Raw genomic sequence first — 25,450 nt, forward strand, 5'->3', positions numbered from 1 at the left:
AGGATCTCGGCTACAGCTTCTTCCTCGGGCGCCGGGTGCAGCTCGTAGAAGCCGTCAGCGAGATGCAGCTCTACACGAATGCAATGCAAGGGTTAGCTTAACGTTTGATTTGACAGCAACACTAGCTCTCCTGAGCCCAGAAACTTGCGACAAGAGCAAGGTTGAGGCGGTTTGAGAGAGCTGATGATGATCAACAGGTAAGGGTAGGAAGGGAACTAGTGGTCTGATCCTTGAACTAGAGGATGTGATAACTGGGATCCTCAGACGTAGGCGCTGAAGGGTTCCCACGTTTTATACATACACCATCGAGTTGAAGAAAAGATCACAGCCAAGCCCTCAGGCGAGGCGGACAAGGGTCGGCGAACAGACAGGGTCGGACGAGACGGAACTGGGGTCGGGCGGATAGGAGGGGTCGGGCGAGGCGGACTTAGGGTCGGCACTCACCTTCTTCCTGAAAGGAAGGCTTGGGGTCGGGAAGAGGCAGACTTGGGCGGGGAACTAAACCTTCGAACAGGGACTAAGACCGGCGATGCTCCGGCGGCGGCGCTTCTTGCGGACCACAAGAGAGCTCTACGCAGCACAAGGGAGCAAGCTGCGGGGTGACTTGGAGGAACTGAGAAGGAACTGGGAGAAGAACTTTTCAAGAACTGGGTGGGTGGCGCTAGAAGCTTGAGCAGGGAGCTAGAGGAGGCTAAGGGCAACAAAGGCGGAGGGAACTCCGGCGACGGGGGCATTCCTTTTATAGCTGCTAGAGGAGAGGAACGGAAACGTCGCGGAGAGAGAGGAGGGGAGCGGCGCGAAGGCCGGGGAGAAGCAATGGAGTGCTCTGCCGTGGCGGCGATTGAGCAAACCGGGCGGTGCTGCAGAACTCCGGGGGTGACGCCAGCGATCATTGCGCTACTCCGTCAGGGCGGCGTAGGCGCAGGTAGACCGGTGGTTGGGATTTGGCGGAGAGCGGGCGTCGTCGTGCGGGAGAGGTGATAGAAGCGACCGGTTAAATGGCGCTAGGATCGAGGGCGCACAGGTGGGAAGACAAGCGGACGCGGTGCGGGGGAGAGCGCGGAACAACAGATTGTCGGGCGGCTTCTGACAGAGCGGGGAAAGGAACTGTCGCGGCCGCGGTCGGGGTTGGCGGTGGGGGAATCGTCGTGTAGCGACGACCGGGCGGCGCAACTGTTGCTGGAAGGGACGGAAAAGACGGGCGACATCGGTCTCCGGGGCCAGGATCTGGTATCGCGATGATGGGCGCGAGAGACGAGGGTCTGCAGAAAGGGGTGCAGAGGGCTTCCGCTGCCATTGGGGAAAAGGGCGCGGGACCCAACTCTGTTCCTCGCTAGAGACAAAACTGGGCGATGGCGTCGGAGAAGACGAGCCACGCGGCAGGAAAACTCTGAGGCGGCCATGCAACTCGAGTGCAGCTGACGCGGGGGATCTGGAAAAAGGATCTCACGGGTCCATCGGGGGAAAAGATCGGATGGGTGAGGAAGATCAGCAGGATCCGACGGCGGGTTGAACTCGCCGGGGTCGGGAGAGAAGCGAAGCAGGAAGGGGTCGGATCCAGGGGTCGGAACTGGCAGAAGACTGAGCACTTAGGTGCGGTCAACAGAACAACTGACTGAGGTTAAGGGCTGAGATCAAACCTGACTAGGAAAGGTTAGGGGTCGGTCGCTACAAAGGTGAGCAAGGATTTTCTTAGTTTTGAGAGAGAGCCAAATAGGATTACATTATTTATTAATGTTCGTCTCATATTGATTTTCAACCTCTAAAAAAATCAATGCACTATTCCAACTACAATCACAAAAAAATGAAACATAAAATTCGATCTATCTTGGCCTCTCGAGCTATGTGAGTAGGAGAACCATCCCTTGGCAAATAAATGAGGGAACACCGAAAATTGGTTTCAAGTGCGAGTAACCATTTCTACACAGGAACTAAGGAAGAGAGAAAGGGTGAGGGAGAGGAAATAGAGAGCACGAAAACAGAGAAAACAGAGCAGGAAAATAGAAAATAATCCATTGATCTTACAAACAAAAGATAACGGCTTAGCAAAGATGGATAGGGTTCTAACAAAATCTAAAGTTACTAATTAACAACATAGCAAAAATAACCGCATTGATCTTCCACTACCGTGGCTCACTCACCCCATCCACCCCTCGTTCCGGACCATGACACGGTGGCGGCTCCAATTCTTCTTGTTCTTGCCCCTTAGGGGCACATACGTTGCCATCCCCACGACGTGGTCCTTGACATCATTCAAGATCTTCCACCGTTGCCTCCTGCCAGGGCAGAGGAGGCACGCGAAGGTGTTGTCTGCATGATAGAAGACACGCAGAGCATCCCTCCGGGGGAAGGGCATGGGGTAGCAGTGGCAACGGTCGTCAGACGAGTATGTCTTAGTTTGGGACTCGGATTCGGAGTCAAACGTATCAGCTAGAAGGGTCACCTACAAGGTCAACTTATGGAGCGGCGACGAGGCCGCGAGGGTGAAGGAAGCCGCCCCCACTGCTAGAGGAGGCTGGGAATGTGCCGGGGAGCCCCTAGCGGCTCCGCAACGACCATCCACGAGCGACGACGGGTTGAGGTCAGTGGTGTCGGAGCGCGATCCTGACGACGAGCGCGATGGTGGGTTGAGGTCCATGTCGATGTAGTGCTGTAGTGCTGCCGAGAAGTTGTTGCGGTTGGCGGCATGGTGGGAAACACGATGAGAAACCATCATGGGAGCGCGACGATGAGGAGGCGCTGGAGGATCGCTCGATGCGTGCGAGGGAGCCTGTGGGGGAGAGGTAGCATAACAGAGAGCCAGAGGAGGTGGGGACCAAGGTGGAGACAGATCGCTTCGTGGCGTCGGCCAGGCTGCAGGGTGAGGCGCACACGTCGAGGATGAGATGGTAGTGGAACTGGCGACGACGCCGATGGTGGGGGTTATGACGATTAAGTAAGGAGTTCCTCGCCTTCCATGGGAAGTTTCATCAGCTTCCCTGGGAAGCTAGGCAACCGACACCTCGCGAGGATGGCAACCGACTCCTCGAAGAACGTGAGGGAATAGGAATTGGTACGGCAACCACCGGAGGCCGTGGCAACGAATAGCTGATATGAATCGTTGATGTGCCGATGAACGGCTACAAGGAGTAGGCAATGCCCACCTTGGTGGCATGTTTTCATTCCATGAATAACTATAAAATCCATTTCCTACACAAGCGTGCAGTTGATCTAGTGGCATGGATTGCCCACCACAAACATGTGGTCTCGGTTTCAACTACTAAGGAATCACTTTTTTGTTGTCATATTTTTTATAAATTTTTCATCAGGTACTCCTGGAGTAAAAACACTAACAACTTCACAAACAACTTTTTTTTGGCATGTGCCTCGGGACACAAATTGACAAATTCACATAGAATCCAAATGGTTGACCATGGATGGGAACATCCCAAATATAGATAAAGGAAACTATGTTAAGATTGTTCACCATAGCTACAAACTTCACCATCTACTTAATTAGACTTGCCACCAAGCATCAATCCTGCGACAACAACAAATAAAGCAAGTAGCACATGCGCGATTTTGACATTATGCCTATAATTCCCAATGAACTTCAGCTCGACAGTAGTCTTCTGAAGTTGTTGTTGCACCATCTTGAGCTCATTCCTAATCTCTGTAAGCTCACTGTTAGCTTTTGCTAATTCTTTCTCCACTTCTTTGCATCCTTCTCAGCTTGCACCTTATTCTTCATGAGCTTCACTAGAACACCAAAGGTCCTATCATCCCATTCTGGATCAACCTAGGTCATGTAACCGCATTGCTTCTTTTCATCCTATAAATTAAATGCCCCTTTACAATGCAAATTGCCATTGACAACTGTAACATGAAACCACGGAACCAAAATCTCTATGAAGCAGGTAGCCATTACTACCTTTGGGCAGGAAGCAAACCGACGGACTGGGTTGAGAAAGGTCCAAGAATACTTCACCAAAACTCTCAACCCGTGATCGCACTTGCTTTCAGGATGCCAACAGGTAGTGTCGCAAGAAGATGTCATCGAGCAGTAGCTACCAACGAAAGAAGATGATGGAATCCTCAAAATCTTCAAAAAAGTCATTGCAACTTGAAATCAAAGTTTAGTTTTGCACTTCATAAACTATAGCCTATCAACTTCTAACATCAATCGGATGCAAACCTAAGTGTATGATGAAATCAGAATGTACTGCCCTCAACCCATATTCCCAGTTCTAGAAAATCCCCTTCCCTCCGAGGAAAAGGGAAAGTAGCGGCACAAAACAGGGGACTGACCTGACTGTAGCTCCTACTTCTCCCTTTGCTACTAGGATGTGCCATTCCCACGGCCCATTGTAGATCTACCGATTCCTCTAGGCTAGTCTTTGCCACAACCAACAGTAGTGTGCCGGCGAGTCCCTCGCAGTGTACGCTGTTGCAAATATACCCATTGCTCTAGCCTGCAACTAGGAAGTGGAAAGTATTAGAACTGTAATATAAAGAAGCTACCTTGTTCAAAAACCATAAACTACATTATGTCTCAGTGGTAGTGCTGACTCTTTAGAATCAAGAGGTCACAAGTTCGAATCTGGCTCTGGACACTCTTACCTTTTTACTTTCCTCCCTACTAACTTGTGGGACCCTGCTAGATTTTATGACGAATTGGAACACTTTATTTCTCAACTCAAGCTTGCATGGGGGATCCCCTCGGTTTATGATATTTTTGCACGCCTTATTTTTCAACAAATGCTTACATGTGGGATCCTGGTTGGTTTATGACATTTTTGCGGACCTTGTATCGTCACAAAACCACCATGTAACAGCGAGTGGTAATTTCACTTCTTTCTTTAGAAGGTCGGAATCCGCCTGAATAAATCGCACATATGCTCCCAGGACTTCACAGAATTAGGAGGCACAGAGGTAGGTATACCAAGAGAAAGCTATGTGGGTAAGGGACGAGGGTTAAACCCTTGGAAGCCCATTTTTAGATAATATCCCTGCTGGAAAAAGAAACAGTACTGGTTTAACAAAAACTAGAGGAGCTGGAAATAGGATTTCTGATCTGGGAATTGATGGTTTCTGAGGTAAAGGAAACTTTCTTTTTTGCTGTAGTGGCAACTTTTATGACATTCTATAACTTTATCACTAAATTTGTTCGGATGTGAAACTTTATGACGTTTTCAGCCAAAAACATCGTAGATCTATTTCGAGAACAAATGTGTCATAAAAATTTCTTCATAGATCAACATATTTCTTATGGTGATCTTATTTTAAGGTTGTTGGTAACTAACAATCCTTTAAGTTTTTTAAATTTTTAGCTTGTTTCTTTGGCTAGTTTTTAAAATTTGACATGAATTTGATAGGTACCCGTCACCGCCGCCCTTTATCCAACGAACCCCATAAGCGGCTGTGACGGGTTCCAGGGCCGGCTCCGTAGTAGTGTTTCTTCTGCTATTTTTTTTCATTTGTAACATATCCAATCAGTAGGGCCAACCACCCAGTTCTGCACAAATAAACTGAATTGTGGTGGGGTACTACTTTGTTTCCTTAGCACTCTTCTTTGTGCTTTGAAGTTTTCCCAGCAATAAAGCCTACTTTCTTAATTGGACATTATTGTGGCATATATGGCTACTTCCTTAATTGGATGACAGCAGCTCATCTGAATAAGTTTCGGAGTTTGTTTTCTTCGTTAATGTTTTCTTATTAGAATTTCGCTCTAGCAGATATATATGATGCTATGGTGCTTTGTGAACAGATATTTATCTGCTAGTGGAGACACAATGGTTGTTTGCCTGGTCAAGAAAATACTAAAAATTATACTAGGTCCACGTCTCTCTGCCCTTTTATAGTCTGATGTGTTTAAACAGAGAAAGGGGAATGGATTTTCACAAAAAAAAATGGTGACCCTATATTTTCAAAATGCAAATAATCAAAATGTATGTAATAATGTGGCGTTAGTAGGGCTGGACCGGCACAAACCGGACCATGTACGGAATTGGGTTTATTAGACTAGCAAAATTGAAAGATAACATAACAGACATGGTATAATGTATTATATACCAATGGAATACATCAAGAATCATACCTATATGATTTCAATTGCTTTATTCTTATGGTGTTCCTTAAAATGAAATGTTCAATAATACTCATAAATCAATATTCAATTTATAAACATGCGTACAGAAGCTAAAGGTAACGTAACTAACAATTAAACTATTAAAAGGTACAATTTGTAAACATGCATGCAAAAGTTAAACATGCATAATTAAGGAATAATTAGCAAATTACCTTTACCTTTGCAGTGAGGCAACGAGCGAGAATACACGCTAGTCTTCACGCTGCAGCCCTGACGTCCTGTAATCCTGTCACCTGGAGTCCTGCCGTCCTGACCTGGAGACTGGAGTACGTCTTGGTCATGCGGCCGTGCCCCGGCGCCCATTATCCTACTACCCTATCGAGAGTGCTAACGATGATAGCTTTGGGCGGCCACCAGAAAATTGGCGGCCCGGCGCCATCGCGCCGTTTGTTCCGCCTGATATACGGGCCAGGCCATGGCCAAACGACTCGAGGCCGGGGGCGCCGGGCAGACAGCGAGACAGGGGAGAGCCGCCACGCGTTGGAGACCGATGCGGCACCGGTGTGTTCGGGAAGCTCCTGAACAGACCCTTGAATCTAGCTGTTGCTATCTCCGTCCGATTAAACATGAGCAGCGATGTAACGATCGAGAAGAAGAGACGACGTGGCCCAATGAGAGGCCATAGCTTGTCGGCAGGATTCGTCGAGATATGAGAGGGTGGAGCAGTGTGCCTGGGTCTGTGGGAGAGGTAGCTGTATGGAATTCAATGGCGAACGCGTTTATTTGAACGGTGATGGCTTGTGACAGATCAAGCTCATTCAGCACACCAGACCGAGCATGATGAGTTCAATGGTGCATGTACATATTTGGTTTGATTAAAAAAAAAATCGTCCCATGTTGATATGGCGTACACCTTGGAGAAGTGGAGCCACAGAGATGGAATCGTACTAGCAGAGTAGCAGGTACCTATGTAGCTAGTTGATATTAGAGTGAAGACATAGTACCAATGCAACAACTAACCCTGCTACATGATAATTAAAATCAAACTACGAACAAACTGTATCATGTTACAAAAACTAAACATTGACCACATAGACTAAAAATAGGGCAAAACGCTGGCATCATCATTAACTGTAGGTCGTATGGGTAGGGGTGGTAAAGAGCCCTCTAATTTAGCCTAGCAAATTTTAATGGTTAGGTTCAATAAAGACCGGGCCACAATATTATATGATTTTAAACTAAAAATATATAGGGCTGAGTTGGATTGTGAAGGAGGCACGAGGGCTACGGTCCACTGCCACCCCTACGTATGGGCCACCAAGAAACATGTATGCCTAGAGCTCGTCGAGAAGAATCTATTTAACTATATACATATGTCCCATTAGGATATTGAATATGAGTACAAGATAATAATCTTATATCATCGAATTTCATATTACCTTTACTTTGTTTTTATATTAGTAATTTTTTTAAAAAAAAGACGAACAGGGCCATGACATGGGGATATGCTGCCCCTGCCGTGCCAAACTCCTGCCGCAGTCCTTCCATGATCCGTCTTCCTCCATTGTTGTTGGCTGAAGAGTGTGTACGACCAAACAACTTCCCTGTGCCATTTCAACTTTTAGCTAGGATTTTGTGGTTATTTAGGTTGCATCTAGAATGCTAAAATTCTTGTATAAATTCTAAGTTCGACATGGACTTCTGCAGTCCAAAGCATAGCCCGATAGCAAAGAAGGGAAACTGAGTGATGAACACGGGCCCTGAGCCATATTTAGTGTATACAAACCATCTGTTTTGCGAACTATTGTCAGACATACTGGTTCCTATCATTGTGTTTTTTCCTTCTTGACCACGTACTTCCATGGCTCTACTGAATCTGCCGACAAGTTTCACTTGTACATGTGCATGCAGCTCTCGTTCCACATCTCACAACTGGTTATGGACATCACAAAGAAGCATATGATTCTCTCAGTCTCAAGACTCCATGGGCGTAGTGCAGCCTGTACATATATAGAATTCTGTCTTGATTCGCCAACCAAGCCACATGAAAACCCAGCCTACCATGTCCATATGCTAGCTGCTCAGTGCTTTCAGGATAAATTCTAAGGCTCATAGTTTTACCGTCTTAGGTGGTAGTGTGATACCAGCAGGATGTAGCAAAAATTGGTATCTATGTACTAAAATTTGGTAGCTCCTTAGTCATACCACCGTGTTTACCTCCTTAGTTATAACTTTGTGTTACCCTTTCGTACCTACAAGCACAAAGAAGTCACTGTTCGAAAGGTTAAACTCGGTCAGAGCTGTGCTGATATTGCCATCTTGTGGCATGTGCAGAAGAATTACTTCAATCATGCATTGGCATTGTTTGCAAAGTACTATAATAAGTTATGACTGTTATACAAATGTTAAAGTATAGGAGAAAGGCAGATTGCTCCGTATCAATTATGCTTTCAAAAGTTGTTCAAAAACAAGTTATTTATAAGTTACTAATTGGACATCACATAATTTTTAATAAGTTAGCTGACAGATTCGGTGTGAAGCCAGGTAACTATCATATTCATTGCCTGCAAGTTCATTTGACTCAGAAATAGAAATTATTGGATTATGTGTAAAGAGACAAGTTTGTAGGACTTGAATCGCTAAGCTCCCTTTCTCGCTCACAAATAAGGTAACGTACTTCAAGAATATGACATAGAGAAACGAAGAACATGCCAACTCAACGCCCAAGGCTTAGCAAAGTTGGACTGTTGTGCCTTTGTTGGGGAAAAGGACTACAGCTGGTTTCCCCGCGGGGTCCTCAGGGAACGAACATAAGACCTGTAACAGAGAGGCAACTAACCACCGGGACACGGCAAGGGCGGAAGTCTCCCGGAAGGAGATGGGCATCGGAACACGACTCAAACGTCCAGATGTACAGACGAAAGGTGAAGGTACAGAAGAAACCACATGTACAAGACAAGTATCCACCGATCCTTCACTCAGAGGCCCAAAACACTAGGATGGAAAATGCAAATGCAGCAAGAACATGCCCCACGGTACCTTCCATACTAGCGAGGAGTAAAGTTATAAACAAGAGGATCCTTCGTCCTTCACTAGACCTTTAAATACCAGAACCCAAGAGCGTTGTAAACATTTTTGAGGTCTAAATTGAATACATTGAACATTCTGAAGCCACATTCCGTTTTCAACTCTTTGAGTTGCCTTCCTACTCTAGAATCCATACTTAATTGTTTATTAGGCTATTGTAGCCACCAACAGCCTTCATTCTCTGTTATCACATCTCAAAAACCATGCGAAAGATATTTCACATGCCCGTCACTCGATTACGTAAGCAGCTGATGTGATGAAATCCTCAACGATCTTATGATCGTCAAGAACTCAAGATGGCACTCGAGGAACTGTATAGCAGCAGACCTTTGTCCGAACAGCTTTTCTTGCGAGTAAGGTGCCGGGTTTTTTTTTCAAACAATCAGCAGGAAATGTAAGGATCATTATATGAAAAACAATATGATAGAAAAGAGAGCAAAACTCTAGAGAAACCAACTGGCGCCGACACCCAAATTACATAGCAAACTACATTAGTAGCTAAACTATCTAGTAACTCGATCAGCTCAGATTCACTACATCCAATACTAGCAGAAACTAATAATTACAGGAGTTCACAGATCATGCATCATTCACTAAATTCAATTCTTAACATGGTAGTCTCTATCACTAGTTTTGTTACTTAACCTGGATTGAACTCTTTCCAGATGTTCTGCCGTCTAATTTGGTCTTCTTGCGCTGCAGTACTTCATTGGTTACATCATCCCAGTTTGCCATCTCAACATTTCTTTTGTGCGCACAATTTGAGGTTCGTGAAAATTGTTCTAACGTGCTTGAGATCATGTGGTGCTCTGCACGTTAAGATTTAACTAGCTGTTCAAATAAAGGAAGTAAATACTAGCTGTTTAAATAAAGGAAATAAATAGTGCAAGTTTTTCTTCAAATGAAGATTGAAAAATAGATCCACTACCAAGACAGGAAATACTGTGTTCAATTCACCTTCATGGATTGTGGAGTCGGAGCAGTGAACTGGTGTGGCAAGCACATCAAGAGTAACTTCAACACCATTAAAATCAGAAGATCCCAACAGCTTATCTTGGTGTGCTGAAATAGAAAGTTTCTGCATAAACAAAACTGAAGGGTAAGCACTTTTATGTCAGTATAGGAGCATCACATGAATGAGTCTTCAAATAAAATATTAACGCAAGGACAGATGATGCCATCTGATCTGTAGACACAAATGCTCCTGTCCGCACCTAAAAGCTCAACAGTACTGATTTAAGTTCCATGGGGTTCTGGTGATTAATATCCACATGGCCAGTGGGACTAATATGGTTTGCCTGTACGCAATGCTTACTTTCATTAAAGATGTGGACTTAAGTAGCCAAACACCCCAAAGAATACATTCAAGGTCAAGCAAATTGTATTCTGCTTTTGAAATTAGAAAAGGGGAAATCATATCTTCATTCGAGCAGTTCCATCTGTCAACCACCAGAAGCAAGCATCATAGCCACTTCAAACCCCATAAGTATGAGGAACATTTTGGAATAGAGTTTATGCTAGCTACCTTAGTTCTTGCTCTGCCCTTTGTTCTTAATTCTACCCTTTACTCAGGACAAGCAAAGTTCTAAGTGTGGGGTACGTTGGTGGTCATTTTATATTGATTTTGACCTCCAATATTTCCATAAAAGAAAGGTTTCGTGACAACACTCGTCCGACTTTTTATTTAAACTAACAAGTTCCACGAGTTTTGGTTGAGTTGTGAATGCATGAGTATATGGAGCAAATTTTGAGCTAAAATGGCCGCAATGATAGGCTAACCGGCCTGACACCTCCGCGTAAACAATATACCTCCTAATACAAGTGAAGGATACTCCCTCCGTTTTTATTTGTAAGGCGTATGTCCATATTAAGATTCTACAATCCTTGGCCAACAATTTAGCCACCATTTTGTAGTTGGATGTACTATCCTCTGATGATAAGTTTATAGCCATAAACAATATAATATAAGATAAAATAAATGGTCAAAAGTGTAATTTGGGAGCCCATGTCAAGTCATATTACGCCTTATAAAGATAAACAGAGGGAGTAAGAGCCCAAGAACACCCACAGGAAGGATGGACTTAAAATGTTGAAAAACATAGGCCGACCGGCCCAAGTCACCAAGCCTACCAACTAAGCCATCATGTATCCTACTTTCTCCTACATGCGAAGAAACACATTGTCAATGAGTCCCAAGCATGCATTAGAAACGTGGTACATCTCTCTGCACAGGGATTGAATGGTTCACTTCCAGGATTAGTTGACTCGAACAACGACCAACCGACTTGAAGAATTTATCCTCACCGTCTAGGAGCCGATTGCGGTGATCCAAAGGCTGGGGAGAAAATCCCTAGGCTGGCCGGTCTAATTAACTTTAGAGGGCATTCGCATCAACCACCATGAATGTTACTTAAGCACTGATGCAAAAAAGAACGTTGGACGTCCAATTGAAAGTCGGTGGATCGGAAAGCCGGCTAGCCCGCATCGGCACCGAACCGCCTCGTCCTTTGCATACCAGTATTGCCTCACTACATTGGGCTATAAACAGGAGGATCCTATTCATTTGGAAGCACATAGGTTTAAAGGAAGGCCAAGGCGAAGCAAAGCACTACCCACATACACTTAGAAAACAGGGAGAGAAGCCAGGTGAGAGTTATGGAGAGGAGCAGGATATGTAGGCCCCTCTCCAACTTTATACCTTGGAGGAATGAAGCTTGAGTTTGAGTAAGTTCCTCATATTTTGTCGGTAACTTCACGTACTTTTCTTTTACTTTAATAGTACTTGAATACTTGCTCACTTTAGTTGTGGGTTCCCTGCTGCAGTAGCTAGCTTTGTTCGAGTTTTATCATAGTGCATTTATCGTTCGAGGTGGTGGAAGTACAAATGGCAACAGCTACGCTGGGTATTGCCACCCGATGCCCGTACCCACACCAGGGTACATAAACATATCCATATCCGCACCCGCACGGGCATTTCTATCCGGCACATAACCCATACCCGATAGCATATCCTTTGTAGACTAAAGGAATCATGGATATAACACATGATAAAAAGCACATAGTAATAAATATGAGTAAATAAAAGCACGATCATTAGTTCATTACCATTACCAAGTCTTATAAATCACCAAGGCAGTAGTATAAATCCCCAGCAACTAATAGTCTTATAAATCAGTAGATCATTAGTTTGTTACCAATACCAAGTTACCAAGTCACTACTCACCAACAAAATATAAGTTTGTGAGTTCACCAAATATTATAGCCAAGTATATTTTATCCACGGGTATACGTGTATGGGTAGTATGCACACTACTGGCACACACTTCACCCGATGGGTAGAGGTTTTTGCTCATTAGCACACCCACTGGTGAAGATATTTATCCATACCTACCTACTTATAAGGTAAACCTGTCTGGTACTCAGATTTTGTGTACCCATTGCCATCTCGATAGAAGTAGTAGTTGATAGTGTAAGCGGGGTGCTTACACTTTAGACCGCCTCAGACCCCTGTGGTACCGTGGTCCTTTGTAGCCAACAGGTTTGGGTAGTTTCATAGGGAGTAGTGCTGGAATCCGGTAGTCCCATTTTCATCCATGTTTGGGGTCACCCTCCCTGAAGTAGCTAGAGTTAGCAAAAGTCAAGTTCTCTTGGTAATTGGTTAGCTAGATGGCATTAGAAATATCTCTATTCAACTTAGTCCTCTTCACTCTCGTCATATCCACTGGACAAATTAGCTTCGCTACTAGTGCACTTCTAGTTCCTTGTGGATGTGATACCTCGAAATACTCATAGGTTAAAGCTGCATCAGCATCCGTAACATGCGGATTAATTCTGTTAAGCTAAGGATTACCAACACTCGGCCATCATATAGACATTAAGAAGACTCTCCCTAATGCAGAGTTGAATGAGGAAATCTAAATGGAACTAGATGGATTTATAGTAGAAAGTCAAGAAAGAAAATTGTGTCAGTTATAAAAATCCTTGTATGGTCTTAAGTAGCACCTAAGCAGTTGCATGAAAAGTTTGAAGAGAACTTCAACATCTACAAGTATATTATGAATGAAGTCGTTGTGGTGGTTGCGAGGACTTATTTTGTGATTGTATGTCGATGACATATTGACCTTTTGGACTATCTTAATGTGATATAGGAAGTCATGGACCTCTTGTCCCAAAATTTTGGGATCAAAGATCAAGGGGTAGTTGATGTTATATTGAACATTAAAGTATTGAGAGGAGGTTATGATGGGGTTATACTTTTGCAAGCCATTATGTGGAAAAAGCTTTGAGTTGTTTAGGATATAGTGACTGCAAGCGGTCTCCAATACGATATGATGTTAGTGTGGTACTATAGAAAACGAATGATAAAAAGGGATCAATCAAGATATTTCCATTTCATTGGCCTGCATACGCATAAGCTTGTGGGACTAGGCATGATATTTTGTTTCCTATGAGTAAACTAAGCCTCTTTGTCTCAAATCTAGGAGATGACCATTGGCATTCTCTTAAGAGTAATGTGCTATTTAAAGGCACTAGAACACTACAAGTTATCGGTTATAGTGATTCAAACTGGATATCTAATGCTCATGTGATTTTAAGGCCACAAATGGATATGTATTCACTCTTGGAGATGGTATTGTTTCATGGAAATCTTGCAAGGAGGTTGTCTTAACAAAGACAATAATGAAAGCAAGACTCAGATCATTAGAAAGCCACTATTGAAGGTGAATGGTTACTTGCTTGTAAATGAGAAATCAATGTGGGCTATTGTAAAGAAAATGGCCCTCAAGGGCATTGGTTGTGATTTTGGTGATTGGGTGACAGCGTATACGTAATCAATAGGACTAACATGTCTGTCAAGGACATATCTTTACAGGCTTTCAATGGTCCCATGGTCATGTCATCCAAATCATAGTGAAAGTCCAAATAATTGCGAAAAACTAACCAGTGAACAATGTTTTTTGTGAACATCGTATGATCCACCAATGGACAAAGTGAACGGCATTGTATTTGACAAGGGACAGTGAAAAAGAGAACACCAATATGAAACAGCGATGGAACCAGTGAACAACATTGTATTCGACATATCATTTTAGTCAAAGACAATGTAAGTTGGGTATGGTCAAGAAGTACACACCATATTGAAATGGTGGTACCGTTTTGAGTACATGATGTTGTATTGAGGAAGGAGATTAAGTCAAGACCGAGGATGAACGGTGAATTTATACATGGCATTTGATCAGCCGATGGTGAAAAAGAATGGGCGTTGTATTTGTAGTATAAACTCACCAGAGAGTATAGAAGTCTTGGACAAGGTGAAGTCATATACATCATTATATTGTCAGAAACAACGACAATCATGACGGAAGATATGGCGCATAGAAGGCTAAGTGGGAGTCCATCTGCTACGTGGAGGAATTGCACACATTGTATGAAGCCAAAGATGATCCAATGCCCAAAGAGGCCGAAGGAGGAGGAGAGCTCGGCCCCTTTGGTGTACCGTGTACATGGAAGGAAGGTCGGGAGGGTGTCGTCGATGATTGGTTTAAAGTGAGCTCCACGAGGAGATCACTGCACACCTCACCAAACATGGGAAACAGATGCAAGCACTTCATGAGAGCCTTCATGTGGTCGTACTTCTCGTTGAGGCCACAAAGAACGTCAAGGATGAGGGCACGATCTTGGATGATCTCGCCGAAGGCGTCACCCATGCCATTCATCTTGCAGCAGTAGTAAGCGATGGAGAGCTCTCCCTGGACAAAGACGTAGAACTTGATGTTGGAAGCGCACAAGTCTCACGGTTTCTGAGGAACTGCTCCTTGATTCCAAGTCAGGCACGACATGCCATGCCACCACGGACGCGCATGATCTCCATGAGCTCAGTGGTGACCTTGCCAAACAACCAGGACAGTACGACTGTATCCACACGGCACCATGCTAGGACGTCGCGATTGTTGGATATATAAGCACTTTTAGTTTTAAATTAATCCAGAAATAAATCATGAATATGATGAACCAGCAGGAGATTGAACTAGACATGTCTACGCAAGATCTAGACAAGTCTATCATAGCAAATAGAATCAGACATTCTACCATACTATCCAGTGCTATCAGACTGCAACAGATCATAATAGCTAGTATGGAAGACATAATGTGAGTTAAGGGAACGTACGTTTCTTTCTTGATGAAAACCGGCTCCTGGACGACTACCGGATACAGCAGGCGACGACGATCAGCAGCCTGACGTTGTTCGCGACGACGACTGAGGCCCAAGCGACGAAGAGGTAGACGAGCCGTGGTGAAGGAGTCGACGAAGAACTTGACGAAGCGGAGGAAGCGATCGAGCAGTCGCGCAGAGCGCTTCCCAAAAACCTTATTCGCCCTCTCCCGGTGCAGGATCGCTGAAGACGACGGTTCCGGAGACCTGCTCTCCCAATCGCCGGTGCACGCCGACAATCGGGATGGAGTAGACTACGGTGGCGGCGCAGCAGCGAGAGGAGGCAAAAATCCTAGCTCGAATAGATCTATTTCTGGTAGAGGCCGGTAGGTCGCATATATAGGAGAGCCCACGATTATCACGTCGCGATCGTGATCTAAACCGGTTAGGATTCCATATATCTCGCTGACTTAACGACCAAGTAACCAAAAAATAAAACGGCAAAAGGAAGCCGCGCCCCCGCAAGGGGGGGGGCCGGATTTCGGCGGACCATTCACGCAGGTGTCGCGCGCCCGCGCCCTTCGCCCGGCCCGGCCCGGCCCGGCCCGGCCCGGCGAGGCGTGGAGTGGCGAGGCGAGCGAGCGCGCGCGTGTGGAGCTTTTCTTCCCTCCCCACACACATAGCTTGGAGGAGTGGAGACAACTTCCATATTTAAGTTGGTCATCCCTCCCCTCCACTAGCAATGTGGGACTAAAGATTTGCACTCCACCTCTTGCCCACATGGGCCTTTGAGATTTAATTGAAATTCTGAAATTACTAATGGGCTAGGCCCAATTATTTCAACAGCGATAGGTTGCATCGGTGAGAATGTGGCTAGCGAGGGAGTTGCACTTGAGGGTGAGGACAAGGTCACCCCATCCGATGTAGTGGGAGGAGACAGGGTCCAGGACAATGGGCTCAATAGCTGGATGTCCGCTACTTGAGCATGGATATTGGCGATGATGGTGGCCTTGTGGTGACTATGATCATCACCAACGTCATCCTTGACAGGAGGATTGGCAAGGGGGCCGCAACCGCCTTGTCGTTTGAGATCCGCGGCAGCTTTGTGTTCACATTCAAAGATGTCAAGGGCGGCACGTACTCAATCCTATGCAGTGAAAACACATGTTACATAAATAGGCCAACAACCAAAGCAATCCAGCTCATTCAAGAGAGGATTAAGATTGTTGAGCTGGTTTGATATGTGCAGGCAGCCTAGGCGTGCAGGACAAGCACAGGCCAGGAGTGTCCAACTAGGAATAGGAGGGTTGCTAACAGCTACTAATACTAGCTTGAAGACACGACAACAATCATGTTATTCCATTATTTGTTCATGTTTCTCTTGGTTGGACACTTTGTTTGTGTACTGATGGCATGGCCATCACTTATAGTTACCATCTCTAATCATAGATTTAAGTCGCTCTAAGTTAAACTTTTTTAGCTTCGACCATTAATATTTAAAATTTCACATAGATTGACAACATGTCAGGGGAATAGTCCGGCAGTCCACCACAGGGTAGACCAAGGTGGTAGATTGTGTGGAGGGGATTGCCGTACCTAGAGCTATCACCACCTTGTTTGAATCCTTCTATCTTGAAATCACTTGCCCTAACTTCCCTCATTATGTTTGAAATTCTAAGTATACAGTTTCTACTCCCACTCAGCTCCAGTACACATCTTCCAAGTGTTTTGTGCAACCTTCATTGATCCATCAAGAGTACTATGATGACCTAGGCTACTGATCACTAATCGTTGCTTTCTGTCCCATATCCTTATTATGTTCTTGGCTCATGTTGATAGTAGACAGGACCAACAAGCAGACAGTATATTTACAATATATTACTGTTTGGGTGTTGAGGTTAACTTGCAAATTATGGCAACATTTACAACTAATGTCACCTGGCAACAGTGTTCCCTAAGAAGAATATTGGTTCATGAAGCCACTGATTTCACCTAGCAACTAAGGTCAGTGATTCGAAACAAGCCTTGAATGCTTGGGATCCAGTGAAGCATGAGCTCATTAATTATGCTGCTTCGAACTTGACTCTAGGGTGTTAATTAATCAATGTCTTTGCAAAGGCTCAGACTAGAGCTCAACATAGTTATTTTCTCCCTGAACTCAATGTTACTCATTGACCTCAAGTTTTAGGAGAAGCACATATATGTGGAGTTGTGAGTTTATCTTCTACAGCCAGGTGTTTTATGATTTTTTGCCGTACCCTTGCAATATATATACTTTGGCACATCGGCCTAATGCAACACAGGGTCCAATCCATCAAAAATTCAAGTTAGAACATTCACTTACGGTTGTGTCAAGTGGAAGACTCAAAGGATTATTGGTCCCAACTCTCAGCACACCCCACAGAAAAATGAGCATGTTCCATCCTGAAGCACGATAAGGAAGAATAAAATTATCGCAGCAATAATTATATGAATGTAGCATCACTTGAATTGGTGAATGAATTCTTACTTTGGCAGTTCTTTGATAGGGTACTGGAAGCAAATATGAGCAATTCAGCAGTATCAATATTTCCTCTGAGTGCTAAATCACACTTTATTATATTTTCCACTAGCTTGCTGTAATGATTTTCATAGCTGCATACAAATAAGTTATGCAATGTTAGAAATGTGAAAAACTTAGACAACTGAAGATATAAGGAGAAGTTGCAACAGACATACCTCTGAATATCTCTAGCAAAGAAGAAAAGACCAATACTGTCAAATGTGGGACAATTTTCCTGAAATTGTAGGGGCCATACATTATCACGAGGAAGTTCCTCAAGCTGGATTTTAGAAGGGAATTTCTTTGCTAGCTCAAGCAGTTTTGGTGATGCAGAACATGATAGGTGGGCTTGAAAACCATCACAAAGCTCAGGTGATCCTCCAGTCCTCCACAGCTCAAAACCACCTCTGTTCAAAAAATAATGATTTAAAATGCATATGGTAAAGAAGAAAACCCTATTCAAAATGAAGTTGTTACAATTAAGAACAAGGCTTGAAAATAGTCAGGGTTCAATCATCAAGATAGTATGACCTATGAAACAAACATGAGATGATAAAAACACATTATATGAACTACTAATATGTGTGACCAAACAAAGCCTTGAGGTTCCTATGTAGGTGGCAATTGCAGATCTCTTTAGTTTCTCAAACATGCATGAGAGCTGTGCTTCATTATATTAAATAAGAAGAAGGGGGTAACGAGCCCCTAGTACACATCCACACGCACAGAGAGAGAAGGTTCTTAAGTTTCATTCTCGCCTTTTTCTCTAAAAGAACTACCTGTAAACAACCGAGACACTACGGGATGGGGCTGTGAAGAGGCATGGGCCATGGCCCAAAGCTGGGCCTCCTCTTCGGCAAGCAGTAAGACGCATGTCATGTTTGCAATGGCGCTGTAAAAAAACAACAGTTTCTATGCTTCCAAAGAGTCCAAGCCCCAAGATTGATGAGAGAATTGACACCTGTATTGGTAGTACTACAAGAATAAAATAATTGGGTATATAAGATTTAAAGAGAAGAATATACATACTGCCAAATGTAATTCAGCTCTGGAGCAGTCAAAGCTAATTGTTCATAGCCAGGTGGAAAGTGTTGGCTGGAAAAGGTAAGTGCCTTGTTCGCCAGATCACTTGGCATGGTAGGACTGTCCACAGATCTTCCTATAATAGCACATACAGTATCATAATGTTTGGCATTTAGCCCCAGACATGGGTTATTTAATTTATAATCCAGATGTGAAGGATATGGGATCTGTACTGCATCAGAACCCAGAATACCAACTGATGTCTCACTACTTAATGTTATGCTTCCAGGTGCTTTTGCCTAAAGTGGTTTCTTTACCTCTTTGTGCCCTGAAAAACAAACACCCAGTAGAGTTCCAACTTCCAACCATGAGATACATGCCCTTAGTCTATCATTACCAACACCATATAAAACTCAAGAACTAAAAAGAAATAGAATTACCAAGAGTTTTGCTGCTCTGTCCATAAGGAATGCTTACATAACTCGACTCCACCATATTATTTCCTTTAGTCAGATGTTGAAATGCAGATTCTGCTGGTGAAGGAACAAGAGCAGCCATTGACGCACTAACAGAGGGGCACCCAATAGAAGTGCCTCTGTTAGTGTTCATGGTCTGTCTTGTCGGTGGATTCAGCACTCTTGTCTCAGAGTTTGGCTTGATGAGAGTCTTTGCCTTATGTGCTATGTCACAAAAGTTTGACCTTTTGAACGATGATGACGTGGTAAGTGTGCTCATTGGGCCCACTTGTTTTGTGATAGAGGATGAAGGTTCCTTCGAATGTTTGGGCTTCAGAGGAACTTCACTCAAAAGCTGCTTCACCTTGGGAATCTTGCAGCTGTTGAATGAAACAGACATGGATAGAGAACCTGCAGCAAATCCTTCAAAGTGTAATTTCTTCAATTGCAGGCTTGCAAAGTCATTGCAATGATAACAGAAAATATGTATGTAAAGCCATCAGTTAACATGGATGTTAGTACTAAGTTTACCATGATGAGGTTGACTCCTGTTCTTAGGAGCATTAGGTGCCAATGACAGTGGCACTTGGCTAGTGGAATGATTTCCTTTCTCCGTACCAAACTTGAATGAACATCCACGTGATAGTAGAACTCTTTTTCTGGAATCAGGAGAATTTTGTCCAACCAATGAAGCATGATTTCGTCTTTTTGACTCTCCACTGCCAACATATTTAGCGTCCACTTCATCTTTGGAAGAACTTTGTGTGTTTGCACCATTGGCGGGTTTGTTCACTTTCACTTCAATCGGCTCTCCTTCAGAGGCATCAATCTTGACTTGAGAGTTTTCTAGTTTATTATTTTTCTTCTCAGCCTGTACCTCGCTTTGGCATGTTTCGCACAGCCACCATTGTGGAACCTCTTTAACCATCACCTGCATACAGTAACTGGAACAAAGAAAAGATAAAAGGAATTTTGAGCAGGATAAAATCACCAAGAAGCTATTAAGAAAAAGAAAGCTGAATCAAGCAGTTATTTTCCTGTAATAGGGTGCATATCATAATGTTTTGTAAGGTTTGTTTCTTATGAGTTGCCATTTGTCATTGTGCGAAACAGAGGTTGCAGTCCACAATTCTACATGCCAAGATCAGCATGTTAGATGTATATGTACTCTTATACAATGGGGAAAATACAAAGAGTACATATACAACTAACACAGAAAATGTTAAACTTTAACCATGATGATACTGCATCAACAAACAAGAAAGATCAGTACAGGAAAAGTTAGAACAATAAACCATACATATGCTCAGCACCATCAGTGCATCTACTGCAAACAGCAAGATGCTTCTTTTTGCCAACATCTCCACATACGTCACATAGTATCACCTGTTGTAATTCAAAAAATTTCAGTCAAGAGATTTAATTCTCAGGAGTTGCTCACTTAGAAAAGAAAAAAAAAACCTATAAGTTTCTGCATGAAGCCTATCCCTACCAGGTTTGAACTCACATGCCCAACATAATCACAATTTACCTCACTCTGTATCTTTATCTGTCCATTCATTGCAGCCACATTAGATGTGTCTTTGACCTCAAAATTACATGAAACATCATAGTTGCATTTTTCGTAACTGTGCCTCTCTCCGTCCGGTGACCTCAAATTAAAGGAGGTGCTTCTCTCACCGGATGTTTGTTCACAATCGCGATATGATTTATCTCTATTAACAGCCTCACTGCCACCAAAGCACGAGACACCATCTTGTACTTTTGGTGTAGATGTAGATGTATTATCAATAGTAGCACGACTAGTTTCTGATTCAAAGGAAAATGAAACACAGTCACAATGTAAACAAGATGAATAGGGAGTTGAACATACATTGTAAATCCCTGATTCAGGCCTCCTGAGAATTCTTGCATCTAGTTCTTTGCTTTTGCTAGATGTACCATTGCACTTGAATGCTTTATTTGGCTTTTTATTGCCAACATGTTCAGCTTCCACATCATTCTCTGAAGAAATTGTTCCAGCCTTTGCTTGAGATATTTCTAGTTTCTTCTTTTCAATTTCAATTTGTACCTCAGCTTGGCACTCTTCACACAACCATTCACCCACTGGAACTTCTTCTATCTTTACTTTCATACAATAACTGCAACAAGGAATGAGGTATTCAAGGAGATAAAACAGCAGCATATTCTGAGAAGACGATATAGAAAATAAATGAAGGATTGAGCAACTTCCTTTCTGTTATAGGTGATATAGCAAGGCAAATGATGCTTAACAATTGTACATCTAAAGACAAGAAGAGTGAGAAATCTCACGTATGTTCAGCACCATCATTGCATCTACTGCAAATAGCGAGCTTGTCCTCCACACCAACATCACCGCATATGTCGCATACATTCACCTGTATTTATTTTGGTTTCAATGATCAAGTGAGTCATACAGTTAACAAATCAATTAACAGAAAGACATCGCTATATATTTCTATACATGTTGGCTTGGAGCTAGAAACAAAAAATAGGGCAGAAATATGAAGTTTTGAACTCACATCTTCTTCTAATTCGGGACTCCTATCGCCAGAAGAGGTCATTTTGTCTTGCACATCACATACAAGCTGGATATTAAACCATTTTCCAACAAGAAATCAGTCATAATTATGTATATGCAGTGAGTTTGAATTCACATGCGATTAATCAAATTTTAAACAAATTAGCAGCAATGAATGAAATGTAAAACTAAGAAACATAATCAGTGGAGAGTTGCATGACTCCTATTGAGGTTATCAATAGGTTCTGACAGACTAATGACCTTTCTTTATCTTGAGGAAAAATACCCTAAAAGATATATTACATATATAGTGTTTAGTCACAAGGAAAATTTTCAGGTTCCTGTTCATACACAATCCAAGTTCCCAACTGCACAAAATGGGTGAACGAAAAATGGTGCTCCACAAATAAAAGGTTGAAACAATGACAATGATCCTTCATAATGGTGAATTTAAAAAATCAACAATATTTTTTAATGGCAGAGATTACATATGGAAATTGGTTGGGTCCTAAAACAGAATGAATTATTTCTGGCTGCAGAAATTTTAACCGGGTTTTAGACATCATGTAAAATTTTTTGGCATTCCACATGATGTTACTGTTGATGTCAGAGTTTTTTATTCTATGTAATAAAAAGGAAGTGAAATTCCCACATTTCGAGTCAACGTGTAACAAAGCAATCCAGTATCTTCTATTTTCAAAAGAATTATATCATTTTGTAACAAACTGAACACTGAGCACATTCAAGTGCCAGTTCAAGATAATAGACAAAACATATGGAGGTACAATAAATGAAAATGTAGGAATAACCATATGTGCATGCCTAACGATGTTTAAGTGGTTGATGAGAAGTAAGATTCAGCCTCCAGTAAAGCAGTCAAAGGACCTACATCGTCATTCATGAGCAAACAGGCAGCAGCATATTTTTTTAGTAAGTTAATCCAACACACTAACATTTAAAGTTCCTACTAGTTCTCAAAAGTTACAAAGCATACAGGTTAAGGCCATATTTTTTCCAGACCTCTGGTGGAAACTGTATATCTAAATTATCAATTATAAAATGAGTGAAGATCCAACTATGACACTTAGAACATGAAAAATTGGGGGCTTTGAGGGGGGAAAATATAATTTAAATAGGCCCAAGCAAAGTAGTTAAATAATAAGATTGAGCTAAGCAAATTTCCCCCGGCTGGTTGGCAGCATTCTGCTACACCAGATGGAACCATCAGTTTGATTGATATGAGGTCCAAACGTGACCAGAATCAATTCACAAAACTAAATCAGCGTTCAAGCTTTGCTGAATTTCAATCTGCAATTTCAACCAAAAATTTTCTTCTCTGATTTAGTTCGTTTACGGGATTGCAACATACACTAGCAATCATATTCACGGAGAAAAACAGAAACAACCCAATGTGACTGAAACTGCAACTTGGGAATTCTCCGGAAAGAATGGCAGTTACCAAGCGGACGTATGTGGTGGGGTGGGCTGACAGCCGCGGTGGCAGGTCAGGCCGTCAGCAGCCGTGCGCGACAGCGTACTGAAGCATGCGGCAGGTGGAGGAACCGCCCGAGGCGGAAGCAAAGCTGCGGGGCGGCACGGAAGAGGAAGGCTGCAGCGGCCGGGGTTGACAGACGCGTGTGGCGCGCAGCAGAAAGCTAGCAGCATCGACGCTCCTAGCGGCGAGGCGCGGGTTGGCGCCGGCGGAAATCCCGGCGCAGTGGGGCCCTCCCTGGTAGCCCTTCTCCCTCCCTCACGCCGATTCCTCGAAGGTCGAGGATGGCGGCGCGCCGGCGCCGGCGGCGGTTTCGTTCCTTTGGATGAACCACGCCGGAGGGGAGAACAGAGGTGAATAGGATTGGGGGAATTTGGACAGCTTTTGAAATTTCTCAGGTTGTGGTTGGATAGAATTCTAGAGCGATTTAGTCATTTTAATCCAGCGAACCATCCTAAACAGTCTGATTCTAATATGCTTCTATTGAAATCGATTCCCTAACCATCAAGCGAAACAACGTGAGCGCAGAATCATCCGCCTCGTCACTAGGAAAATCCTGGCACTTCTGAGGGGTCAATTACCAATTTGCTCTTGAACTTCACACAAATTTACACGAAAACTGCTATCGTATATAAACCCGGATAAGGTTCGGCTCGCACCTCTTCGACCCTTCCATCCATTCCGCCGCCCCGAAGGCAGGGACGAAAATTTATTGGAAATCAAACTCAAACCATTTCAAAATTTGTGTGCTAGTTTGATTTGGCTCTTTTTGAATTTTATTGGAAATCAAATGTGAGTGTGTTTGAACTAAAAATAAAAACAAACCTAAATTAACCTATCTAACCCAACTAACTAAACTAGGCCAGCCCGCAACCCCACTGACCTAGCCCGCCTAACCTCTCCCACTCAACCTAGTAGGCTGGCCTAGCAATCTGGCACAATTAGCCGCTAGACTGCCACCGCTCCCACTTACCTCACCCTCTCGCTGATACGCAAGGCCCACATGTCAGCTTTATCCCCCACCTCTCGCCGACACCCCCCCCCCGCTCCCCTGCTCTGCCCGCGCCGTCGCTACCTTGCTGGCACCCGTGCCTCCACGCCCTTCCCCGCTTTGCGACAACGCGAGGAGCGTTCCGCGCGTGCCTCTCTACAGCCCTAGCCGCCCGTGCCCGCCCATGACCCCCCTCTAGAAGCTCTCGCGCCTGGGGGAAATCCTTGCTATGCCCTCACGGCGCCGATGTGCGCTATGCGTCCGCGCGCGTGGACGCCGAGGCACGCCGGCCATCCACAGTGCAACGCGGTGCCACCGCACCACGACCGACGGGACGCTGTGACGCTCCTGGCCGTGCGTGGCCTTGTGGCGTCACAGGACTGAGCCGCCGAGCTTGAGTTCGCACCCCGTGCCTAGCCTCATCGCAGCCAAAGGTTTCGTGTCGTGCCACCCGTGCTTGCCCAGCCACCGCACGCCACAATCCGCGCCTCGCCGCACTACCACTGTCTCGCGTCGTGTCATGCCGCGCTGTGATGACGTGGGCGCGGTCACTACCTGCACCGCGTCGCGACGCCGCGCCCGCCGCTATAGCCAATCTGACGCACGGCCACACGCGCCGCTACACGCGCTAGCCGCACGGGTTCCGACAGGCACATCGAATCCCGGCCTGACCTGGACGGTCACATGGGCACCACATGGCAGTGCCACGTAGGATAGGATGGCCATGTGGCTGCCACGTGGAGCCACGTGGCCTTGACATGTCAAGGGTTGGGCCCACTCGTGGGGCCCACTAACTAACAGACAGGCCCACAAACCAGTGGGGCCCACCGACTGACTAGTGGGGCATAGTTGACGTTGACTAGTCAATGTTGACCAAGTCAACGCGGACCGTTGACCGGGTCAACAATGCCTGTTGACCGATTAACGCTGATGTCAGCAAGCACGTGGCACCCTCCCGTGCTACCACGTGGCGCAATCCGGTGCTGATACGTGTCACCCCTTTTTCTAAATTTCTTTATATAATATAACTAATAAATAATCCTTTTTTCTTTAAAAATTCATAACTAATTCATTTGAACTCAGAAAGATATGAAACC

The 25,450-nt window shown here is 44.2% G+C and overlaps 1 protein-coding gene across 7 annotated transcripts; it reads right to left on the minus strand.

Annotated features, from left to right (window-relative positions):
• Window positions 1-10,111: 10,111 nt before the first annotated feature.
• On the minus strand, window positions 10,112-23,812 carry LOC101777003. 7 transcript variants are annotated; one of them, XM_022825533.1, is made up of 14 exons: window positions 23,330-23,811; window positions 22,693-22,755; window positions 21,872-21,937; window positions 21,642-21,727; window positions 21,270-21,469; window positions 20,821-21,137; window positions 20,629-20,714; window positions 19,860-20,272; window positions 19,314-19,751; window positions 18,027-18,257; window positions 17,818-17,942; window positions 17,653-17,732; window positions 12,641-12,766; window positions 10,112-10,232 (listed from the first exon to the last, which is right to left on the minus strand). In XM_022825533.1, the coding sequence occupies exons 3-10, from the start codon at window positions 21,911-21,913 to the stop codon at window positions 18,157-18,159; spliced, it is 1,683 nt and encodes a 560-aa protein (XP_022681268.1). In that variant the 5' UTR covers window positions 21,914-21,937; window positions 22,693-22,755; window positions 23,330-23,811; the 3' UTR covers window positions 10,112-10,232; window positions 12,641-12,766; window positions 17,653-17,732; window positions 17,818-17,942; window positions 18,027-18,156. The 7 variants fall into 7 exon arrangements, with proteins under 7 accessions (XP_022681268.1, XP_022681267.1, XP_022681271.1 ...); XM_022825532.1 differs by lacking the exon at window positions 22,693-22,755; XM_022825536.1 differs by lacking the exon at window positions 22,693-22,755 and having other exon boundaries at window positions 20,860-21,137; window positions 23,330-23,810.
• Window positions 23,813-25,450: the final 1,638 nt, after the last annotated feature.

This window comes from Setaria italica, chromosome III, assembly GCF_000263155.2.
Source record: "Setaria italica strain Yugu1 chromosome III, Setaria_italica_v2.0, whole genome shotgun sequence".
In the NCBI taxonomy this organism is placed as follows: domain Eukaryota; kingdom Viridiplantae; phylum Streptophyta; class Magnoliopsida; order Poales; family Poaceae; genus Setaria; species Setaria italica.